The 10,628-nt window shown below is 42.9% G+C and overlaps 1 protein-coding gene across 1 annotated transcript; it reads left to right on the forward strand.

The window, feature by feature from the left end:
* The first annotated feature begins 404 nt into the window (after nt 1-404).
* ACTB (actin beta) lies at nt 405-10,079 on the forward strand. The gene is made up of 6 exons (XM_075830008.1): nt 405-513; nt 1,155-1,283; nt 5,261-5,500; nt 5,802-6,240; nt 6,316-6,497; nt 9,525-10,079. The coding sequence occupies exons 2-6, from the start codon at nt 1,161-1,163 to the stop codon at nt 9,666-9,668; spliced, it is 1,128 nt and encodes a 375-aa protein (XP_075686123.1). The 5' UTR covers nt 405-513; nt 1,155-1,160; the 3' UTR covers nt 9,669-10,079.
* Nucleotides 10,080-10,628: the final 549 nt, after the last annotated feature.

Here is a 10,628-nt window from a genome sequence, read left to right on the forward strand (position 1 = left end):
GGCGTATTAGGGTCGTTTCTTCAGGCGTAAAACTCCCGAATTACTTATGAAAATAAGCCGTGTGAATATACCCTTATGCGTCTTGGAAAATCACATCACGTAAAATAAGCAGTCATTTCAACACCAATCACACGGAGATCACGAAGGTGAAGAGATATTTCTTCTGACAGAACATGACGTAGGTCCTAGAGCATTGTATGCCTGGGTGGGGCACAAAGGGTAGAAATACTGCACAGCATACATTATCTATTCTGCGCTGCGATATTTTATTCTTTTGGCGATATTTTACATCACAGTTTGCCGGATAAGCTTTTTTTTTTTTCGTTTTGTTTTTCTAGCTATCTCTCCCCGCCTGAAATTCGCAGAGCCAATCAGCAAGCCGGGTCCTAGAACTTTCCTTATATGGCCTGGCCGGTGGGGAGCGTGCAGTGCAGTATAAAACCGGTGCCGAGCCCATTTTTCAGTGACTGCTCGCACGCCTTCAGGTCCTAGACGAGAGAGGTGCAACTCGAGGTAAGGACTGTGACCGATAGGTTTATTTATTGTAGAGTTGTTAAAGTTTATCGCTGAGTGTGCTATTTATTTCCAGTATAGGCCGGTCCATGTAGCTGCGTTGTCTTTTAGGAACGCCTGCTGTTTTTTTGCGCTTCAGGCTTTTTCTGTTTCGTGTGAATAAAATTGCAGTCGAGGGTTTTTTTTTTTTTTCCTTCCCCCTCGCCTATATAAACTACCGTGTCCCCATCCTCTGTACGTTGAATGAGATTGTAATGTTTGCCGTGACCTGTATGAGACGTGGGTGGTTTCTAGAGCGGTAACACTTAACGCTAGAGGTACATTTTCTTGCATTAAGTACAAACCGTGGTTCTGGCATCGTCCATTAATAGGCTAAATGTCGGCCGGGAAAGTGAAGGACAATCTATCCACCATTGACTGGGAGCGGTTGGGGCTTCAATCCGCGCTCTGTGGTCAATTGTTCCGTTGTTCCCTCCCACTGCTGCTAATCTGCCTTATTTGGTTATTTTTGCAGCCTAGCAGGACTTCTTTGTTTTGTCAGGAGGTAGTACAAACCCATACGCCCTCTGCAGGCTACTTGTAGCAGATCCATTACCGGTAGTGAGTCTGCGTGAATAACATGCATTCGTGTATTCGTTTAGATCACTATGGAAGACGATATTGCTGCACTTGTTGTTGACAACGGCTCTGGAATGTGCAAAGCTGGCTTTGCTGGAGATGATGCTCCCCGTGCTGTCTTCCCTTCCATTGTAGGTCGCCCCAGACATCAGGTATGTAGAGGTTTACCTAAAATGCATTTCTACTAGTCTCATGTTGAAGCAGCCACACTAGAATACTACTTGTGGCTTAATTGTAGTAGCCTAGGATTAGTGCTGGCTTTGTATAGTGCACCTGTGATATGCTTAGCAACCTATGAAGACATCCCATCAGGCTCTGCAGCAACCCCAAATGTTGGGATCTTTAAATCTTCTCAATTCTTTGCTAACTGTGTTTAACCCCTTAGTAACCGCCAATAAGCCTTTTCACACTGGATGCTAATGGGCTTTATTCTGATGCAATAGCCTTTTCACGGTGCTGCATCAGAATAAACAGCAGGGAGTCGTTAAAGAGGCTGTCACCAGATTTTGCAACCCCTATCTGCTATTGCAGCAGATAGGCGCTGCAATGTAGATTACAGTAACGTTTTTATTTTTAAAAAACGAGCATTTTTGGCCAAGTTATGACCATTTTTGTAGTTATGCAAATGAGGCTTGCAAAAATCCAAGTGGGTGTGTATTAGGTGCGTACATCGGGGCGTTTTTAATACTTTTACTAGCTGGGCGCTGTGAAGAGAAGTAACATCCTCTTCTCTTCAGAACGCCCAGCTTCTGACAGTGCAGATCTGTGACGTCACTCACAGGTCCTGCATCTTGACGGCCACATCGGCACCAGAGGCTACAGTTGATTCTGCAGCAGCATCAGCGTTTGCAGGTAAGATCGTCTTACCTGCAAACGCTGATGCTGCTGCAGAATCAACTGTAGCCTCTGCTGCCGATGTGGCCGTCACGATGCAGGACCTGTGAGTGACGTCACAGATCTGCACTGTCACAAGCTGGGCGTTCTGAAGAGAAGAGGATGATACTTCTCATCAGAGCGCCCAGCTAGTAAAAGTATTAAAAACGCCCCGATGTACGCACATAATACACGCCCACTTGGACTTTTACTTTTAAACACACCCACTTGGACTTTTGCAAGCCTCATTTGCATAATTACAAAAATGGTCATAACTTGGCCAAAAATGCTAGTTTTTTAAAAATAAAAACGTTACTGTAATCTACATTGCAGCGCCTATCTGCTGCAATAGCAGATAGGGGTTGCAAAATCTGGTGACAGAGCCTCTTTAAGTACAACTGGGCGTGTTTAAAGGCAAGTCCAAGTGGGCGTGTATTGTTTGTACATCTGGGCGTTTTTACTTGTTTTACTAGCTGGGCGTTGTGAATGGAAGTGTGTGATGCTGACAAAACAGGCTACAGTTGATTCTGCAGCAATCAACGCAATCGGCGTTTGCAGGTAAGTCGATGTAGCCTCTGTCTCCTGGTGCCGATGTGTCCTCGCTCGTCCGACACGATGCAGTAAGTGACGTCACAGCGTGATCTCTGGAGAACACGCTGTGTGTCTGTGCACTGCCAGAAGCTGGGTGTTAACGAAGAAAAGTGATGATGCTGATTCGTCAGCATCATACACTTCCATTCACAACGCCCAGCTAGTAAAACAAGTAAAAACGCCCAGATGTACACACACAATACACGCCCACTTGTACTTAAGAAAGGCTCATTTGCATAAATATAAAAATGGTCATAACTTGGCCAAAAATGCTCGTTTTAAAAAAAAAAAAAAAACATTACTGTTATCTACATTGCAGCGCCGATCTGCTGCAATACGAGATAGGGCTTTGAAAATCTGGTGACAGAGCCTCTTTAAATTTCCCTGCTCTCAGTAACCAAACGTTACCGAAGTGTCGGGATTGTGAATAGACATCGCGTCCTGGCTGGAAGCGATGTCTAGTCACACTCAAGACACTTCAGTAAGTTAATGTGTGAGTAAGTGACAGCACATCATGATATAGCAACATCGCTATGTGCTGAGTACATGAATGGAGAGAAGTGTGTGACGCTGATAGATCAGCGTCATACACTTCTCTTTACAACGCCCAGTTGGGCATTAAAGTCATTAGCATAAATCTAAAATAGGTCATAACTGGATAGTTGTTTTTTTTTCTAAATGTAAACCACTGCTGTAATCTACATCATAGCGCCGATCAGATTATGTAGGAAATAGGGCACTTAAAATCTGGTGACAGAGCCTCTAAGGGTATGTTCACACGGCAGTGTCTATTACAACTGAAACTACGGCGCTGTTTTCAGGAGAGAAAATCTCCTGAATTTCAGACGTAATGGCATGTTGCAGGCGTTTTTCGCAGCGTCCATTACAGACGTAATTGGAGCTGTTTTTCCATTGTCAATGTAAAACTGCTCCAATTAGGTCAAGAAGTGACATGCACTTTGACGCAGGCGTCTTTTTTACATGCCGTCTTTTGATAAAAATGACCGTCGGCACAGAACATCACAAAGCCCATGCAGATGTTTGCCGGCGCATTGGAGCCGTATTTTCGGACGTAATTCGAGGTTAAAACGCCCGAATTACGTCCGTAAATGGGGTGTGTGAACCCAGCCTTAAGGCTGGTTAGTGACCACAAATATGCCTTTTCACAAGTCACCAACAGGTTAAATCTATGTATTGCAGCATGTAGTCCAGAATAAACCTAGCCATTTATTTTGACTGCCCCTTAGTGGCAGCGGAAATTGACTCCCATTGATTTCAATGGGAGGTGGAGGAGTTTTTTTTTTTCTTGACTTGTTTTCTGCCTTAAAAACCCCATTGAAATCAATGGGAGACGGAAATAAACACTTTTTTTTTTTTTTACGCGTTCTCTGGCAAAACCGCTCGCGGTTATTCCATCTTTCTGTTGAATAGATGGCTAAAAAAATAAACCGCGTGTGCAAAAAAACAGCTGATTTTTCCAGGCAGAATTTTCTGCCTGCAAAAAACTGAACAGGGCCTTAGGGGTTTACAGGATTAGAAAACACATCTGCTTTCTTCCAGAAGCTATGCCACAGCTGTCCATGGGCTGTCTGGTATTGCAGTTCAGTTCTATTAGGGTATGTTCCTAGTTTATTTTATTTTTTTGGAGGTAGAAAATTCTGCGTGAAAATCTGCTCCGACTTATTTTTTTTAGGTTTTGCACCGCACACTTTTTTGCCACTTTTCCCTATTTCTTCAACAAAGGGGAAAACAATTGGTGTTTCTGCCGAAAAACACATTAAAAGACCGAAGCAAACGCATTTATTTCCATCTCCCATTGATTTCAATGGTGTTTTTGAGGTGGAAAACGCCTCCATGTAGGGCATGTCGGTTTTTCCCACAAGTGTTCTTTTTTGCTCACGGGAGAAAAAAAAAACACCGCCTTCCATTGCAATCAATGGGAGTCCATTTCTGCTTTTTGCTGCTGTTTCTGTAGCAAAAAAAATCTGTGTGAATGGGGCGGAGTTTCAATAACCTGTGGACAGGTGTGGCACTCTTTATGGAAGAAAGAAGCTGTTTTTCTAATCCTGTACAGCCCCCATAATGTATTACAAATTGTTCATCAAATTGGCATGGTCTGAAGACTGACTTCAGGCTGTAGCCCTCCTGACGTTCTCATTTTGTTTGCCCCCCTTCCCCCTGTAGAGGGCCTAATTTGCACGAGCGTGTTCGGTCAGTATGTCTGCCGCATTTCCTGGACCAAACACACTGCAGGGAGCTGGGCTCCTTGCGTCATAGTTAGTTCCACGGAGAAGCAGTGACACCTAGCATCATAGATACTGAAAACATGATGGCTGTACGGGACAGTTCCCTCAGCGAGGCAGTGACACCTAGCGTCATAGATAACTATGATTCTAGCAGCCCGGCTACTTGCAGTGTGTTAGGTTTGGGAAATGCAGCTGATATATGGACCATATATCACAGGCCTAATTCACACGAGTGTATTCGGTCCAACAATAACTTAAATGGTCATTTCATACTAGGTCTTAAGTTGTTGGATGCATGCTTTGTGCCAAAGGCTTGTTCTAGAGAAGAATTAACCAACCGTGTTTATGCCTGCTTATGGTGTAACCAGCTTAAAGTTCTTTACCTTTTGCATTTAACACTTTTTGTTCATTTTGTTAAGGGAGTCATGGTTGGAATGGGACAGAAGGATAGCTATGTAGGAGATGAAGCTCAGAGCAAGCGGGGTATCTTGACCCTGAAGTACCCAATTGAACATGGCATTGTCACAAACTGGGATGACATGGAAAAGATTTGGCACCACACTTTTTATAATGAATTAAGAGTTGCTCCTGAAGAGCACCCTGTTCTACTAACAGAAGCACCTCTCAACCCCAAAGCAAACAGGGAGAAAATGACACAGGTATCAGAGTACATATTTGTGTATTGCTACTCAGTTATTAATGTATATTAATAATTTAATTTGCTATCTATACAGGGTTCTCCTGTCCCAAGTCTTTCCTCTGGATTTCATACAGGTTCTGCTTGTGCAACTAACAGTGTGCAGTTTGCCTTTTGTTTAAGTTTTGTTTTTTTAACCAGAACACTTGACTTGCACTTCAGCTCAATTTGCCTTTTAAAACCACATGCTGTGATACAATTTAAGTGTAGTCTTGCACCTGTGAGTAGTTTTATTTCCTTCCTAACTTGATGTTTCTCGGCAGATCATGTTTGAGACTTTCAACACTCCAGCAATGTATGTTGCCATTCAAGCTGTACTGTCTCTGTATGCCTCTGGACGTACTACTGGTATTGTGATGGACTCTGGTGATGGTGTCACTCACACTGTGCCAATCTATGAAGGATATGCACTGCCCCATGCCATCCTACGTCTTGATTTGGCTGGCCGTGACCTGACAGACTACCTCATGAAGATTCTTACGGAGAGGGGTTATAGCTTTACTACCACTGCAGAAAGGGAAATTGTGCGTGATATTAAAGAGAAGCTGTGTTATGTGGCTTTGGATTTTGAACAAGAAATGGCTACAGCTGCTTCTTCCTCCTCGCTGGAAAAAAGCTATGAGTTGCCGGACGGGCAGGTTATTACTATTGGTAATGAGAGGTTCAGGTGCCCAGAAGCCCTCTTCCAGCCTTCCTTCCTTGGTAAGAAACTTCAATGTAGGCAATAGAATAGTTGTGGTACCTCGTCCCTCTTTAATTCTGGTCACTCCTTTTAAGGTATGGAGTCATGTGGTATCCATGAAACAACATACAACTCCATTATGAAGTGTGATGTGGATATTCGTAAGGATCTATATGCTAACACTGTACTGTCTGGCGGTACTACAATGTATCCAGGCATTGCTGACAGAATGCAGAAAGAAATCACTGCACTAGCTCCAAGCACCATGAAAATAAAGGTATGATTTAACTGCATATAGCTTCAGGTTTATTTAGCTTCTGTATTCCGGCTGAGAAACCCCTGCTGTATAACTATGCAGTCCTATTCAATGCTGCTAGAAAATGTATTCTTTAAGGGTTTTCCAGTCCCTAAAAATGGATAGCCTAGCCTTAGGTAGGCCATCAATATCTGATCGCTCTGGGTCCAACTCCTGACTATCTGCTGCCTTAAAGGGGATGCAGTACTAGTATGAGTGCTGCTTCCCCTTCATTTCTATTCGGCCACTATGGATCGTCGACAGATGTAGCAGCAACTCAAAGTATTGCAGCCATATCCCGTTCACTTCAATTGGAGAAGGTTAATACTGTGAATCGCTGCTACATGCGTGTCCGATTCAGTGAACACGTACAAATGAAGATGAAGCAGTGCTCACACGAGCGCTGCACCCCCTTCAAAGCAGCTGATCGCTGGGGGTCCCTGGAGTAAGAACCTGAACGATCAGCTATTGATAGCCTATCCTCGGGATAGGCTTTTTTTTTTTTTTTTTTTTTTTTTAAAGGTACTAAACTCCTTTAACCCGTTAGTGACCGGCCCATCGTGTTTCTACGTCGGTCACTAACGGGCCTTATTCCGATGCCATAGACTTTTTACGTCGCGGCATCGGAATAAGTTTACAGAGCAGGGAGCTGTCAAATCTCCCTGCTCTCAGCTGCTAGAGGCAGCTGAGGGCTGGAAGCGTCCCTGCTCTGCCGGGTGAGATCGATATTAGTATCGATCTCACCCGTTTAACCCCTCAGATGCGGTGCACAATAGCGAGCACCGCATCTGAGTGGTTTTGGAGAGAGCGAGGGAGCTCCCTCTCTCCCCCACCGACACCCGGCGATACGATCGCCGAGTGTCTGTGTCTCTAATGGTAGCCGGGGGTCTAATAAAGGCCCCCAGGTCTGCCTGGAGTGAATGCCTGCTAGATCATGCCGCAGGCATGACCTAGCAGATGCCTGTCTGTGTTAAACGGACAGGCATAATACACTGCAATACAAAAGTATTGCAGTGTATTATAAATGCGATTGCAGAATCGCATATTATAGTCCCTTAATGGGACTAGTAAAAAAAGTTTAATAAAGTTAATTTAAAAAAAAAATGTGGAAAAAAAATGAAAAACCCCAGCTTTTCCCCTCACAAAATGCTTTACTATTAAAAAAACAAAGTTACACATTTGGTATCGCCGCGTCCGTAACCACCCCGACTATAAATCTATTACATTATTTAACCCGCACGGTGAATGCCGTAAAAAATTTAAAACTATTGAAAAATTGCTGTTTTCTGTGAATACTTATTTTAAAAAAATGTGATCAAAAAGTCACATCTACTCCAAAATGGTACCAATAAAAACTACAAGTCTTCCCGCAAAAAAAAAAAAAGCCCTCATACAACCACATCGGCGATAAAATAAAAACGTTATGGCTCTTCAAATATAGAGACACAAACAAATAATTTTGAAAAAAAAGCGTTTTTACTGTGTAACATACAAACTATACAAATTTGGTATCGTTGCAATCGTAACAACCCGCTGAATAAAGTTATTGTGTTATTTATATCACACGGTAAACGCCGTAGATTTAAGACTCGAAAAAGTGGCGAAATTTCAGGTTTTTTTTTCTATCCCCCCCCCCCCCCCCCAAATAAAAGTTAATCAATAAATAATATGTCCCCCAAAATGGTGCTATTGAAAAGTACAACTTGTCCTGCAAAAACCAAGACCTTATACAGCTATGTCGACGCAAAAATAAAAACGTTATAGCTCTTGGAATGCGACGATGGAAAAACGTAAAAAATGGCCTGGTCATTAAGGCCCAAAATAGGCTGGTCATTAAGGGGTTAATAGGCAATATGACAGCCCCTTGCAGTCATGCCACTGACACACCGAAACGAACAGCACAGTAAGTAATCCCTGTCACATGGGTCTGTGTTGGCGTGTCATTCATATTAGAGAAGTTCCAGGACTTCCGGGAACAGTTCACCAGGTATTCACGGCACAATCTTTTATCAAATTTTTAATTTAAGTATATTAGTAAGTGACTTCCCTTTACATAAAAATATGAATGCAAAGCTGTCTTTGGTCCCCCCCGGATAACCCCTTTAAAGGAACAGTGTCATCACAAATAAATTTTTTATATGTTAAAGATGTTAGTGCTTTAATAAAAACGTTTATATTCATTTGTGTGTTTGTGTTTTACTGTTTCTTATTTTTACACTTTTTCTTCCCTATGGGGGCTGCCATTTTTTGTTCCATTTCTGTGTGTCGATTAACGACACACACAGACATGGAGTACGGCAGCCACAGTCCCATAGGGACTGAACGGCTCCCGTCCCATTCACGTCCGTGTACGGCGTCTGTGTGGGAACTGCGCATGCGCCGCTCCCACACAGTCCTATTCGAAATTGGCGCCGAAATTTCCTGTGGACCGGAAGTCACGGCCGGACTGTAATATTACTACTTCCGGTCGCGGCTTCCGGACTTGTGCACATGGAACAGCGGCAGCAAAGGGACGGGCCGGAGGGAGCCGCGGCGGCAGGAGCAGGTAAGAGATTTCAATGTATGTTAGTGTTTGTGTGTGTTTACTACTGTATGTAAACCTACTACACTGTGGGTTACCTCAAAAAATGGCGACACACAGTGTAGGAGGTTAAACCTTTCAAACCCCTCGTTTATCCCGGCACTAGCCAGGATAAAGGAGGGGGGGATGCTGAGAGCTCACTAGAGCGAGGGCTTTTAACCCAATGTTGCAATGCTGCAATTTTGGGAACTAGCTCCATCTAGTGACCAAAAATGGGTAGTATTATAAATTAGAAAAAATTTATAGTATTTCCTGTCTCTTGAGAAAAATAAAAAAAATTTGAACAATGTTTAATCACCCACACACTAAATGTTTAATTTTTAAAAAAAAAACATGTTTTTCTGGCAACACATTCCCTTTAAGGTGTCTTTTAATAAAGAGAACTGACTCGCTTTACATAGTTAAAAGTTCTTTTTTGTCTCCTGCAGATTATTGCACCACCAGAGCGCAAGTACTCTGTTTGGATTGGAGGATCTATTTTGGCCTCTCTGTCAACCTTCCAGCAGATGTGGATCAGCAAACAGGAGTATGATGAGTCTGGGCCTTCAATTGTCCATCGCAAATGCTTCTAAATAAACTGACCCTTGTATTGAGTACTTGTGCAGAAAGCTCACATTGGCATGGCTTCCCCTTTTGTTGGCGCTTGGCTCAGGATTTAAAATATAAATAACTGGAACGAAGATGGCAGGAAAACTACCTACAGTACATCTAAGGACTAATTGTGATTGACCCCACCCCATGTAATGCGTTCAAAATTGTCATTCTGGATGCTACTCAATTGGAGCTCTTAAATGGTTGTTGTGTTGCTTATATGTGCAGCTATATACCCATACATGTCTTATGTTCTGCCTTGACTTTAACTCCTTAAGCTCATGAATAGGTTGTTTAACATTCTGAAAAGTTTATGTTGTCAGTGATCTTGGAAGATGCAAGGGGTCACCTGAGAAATTAAATGAAACCTAATAAAGAAAATAACCATTTAATGTGTTTACATGAATATTAAATTGGTCTAGAAGCTGATCGACACCTGAGAATGTGATGCATGTCAGGTATGCAATGAATACATGTCATACTTAAAGGGGTTTTCCAGCCAGTAAAAACTGATAGGCTTTCCTCAGGATGGGCCTGCAAATGCTGATCGGTCAGGGAGCACCTTCCAATCAGCGGTCTCAAATGCGGTGCAGCGCTTGTACGAACGCTGCTTCCCCTTCATTTGTACTTTTTCACTGAGTCTTGGACATGTGTTTAGCAGCAGTTCACAGGTTTTGCAGTCTTCTCTCCCATTGAAGTGAGAAGCTTGTACTTTACAGCTGTTTTGAAGGGATTACAGTGGGGTGCTCCCAGGAATCTACCCTGACGAATCTGCTATTGATGATCTAACCTGAAACTCTCCTTTGAAGAGACTGTGGATTAGCTAATATCTTGGATTGAGCCTAGTGAAAGTCAATTACTCATAGCTGTCGCAAAGGAAAGTCTGTTAATGGGTAATACTGCCAACTAATCCCAAGCACAGGAATTTAAAGAGGCTCTGT

Source organism: Rhinoderma darwinii, chromosome 6, assembly GCF_050947455.1.
Source record: "Rhinoderma darwinii isolate aRhiDar2 chromosome 6, aRhiDar2.hap1, whole genome shotgun sequence".
NCBI classification, from domain to species: domain Eukaryota; kingdom Metazoa; phylum Chordata; class Amphibia; order Anura; family Rhinodermatidae; genus Rhinoderma; species Rhinoderma darwinii.

Excerpts from the sequence above, each read along its gene's own strand:
- ACTB (XM_075830008.1), top strand. The coding sequence starts at position 1,161 with ATGGAAGACGATATTGCTGCACTTGTTGTTGACAACGGCTCTGGAATG. Across the intron at positions 1,284-5,260 it reads TAGGTCGCCCCAGACATCAG|GGAGTCATGGTTGGAATGGG; the intron begins GTATGTAGAGGT and ends CATTTTGTTAAG. Across the intron at positions 6,498-9,524 it reads CAAGCACCATGAAAATAAAG|ATTATTGCACCACCAGAGCG; the intron begins GTATGATTTAAC and ends TGTCTCCTGCAG.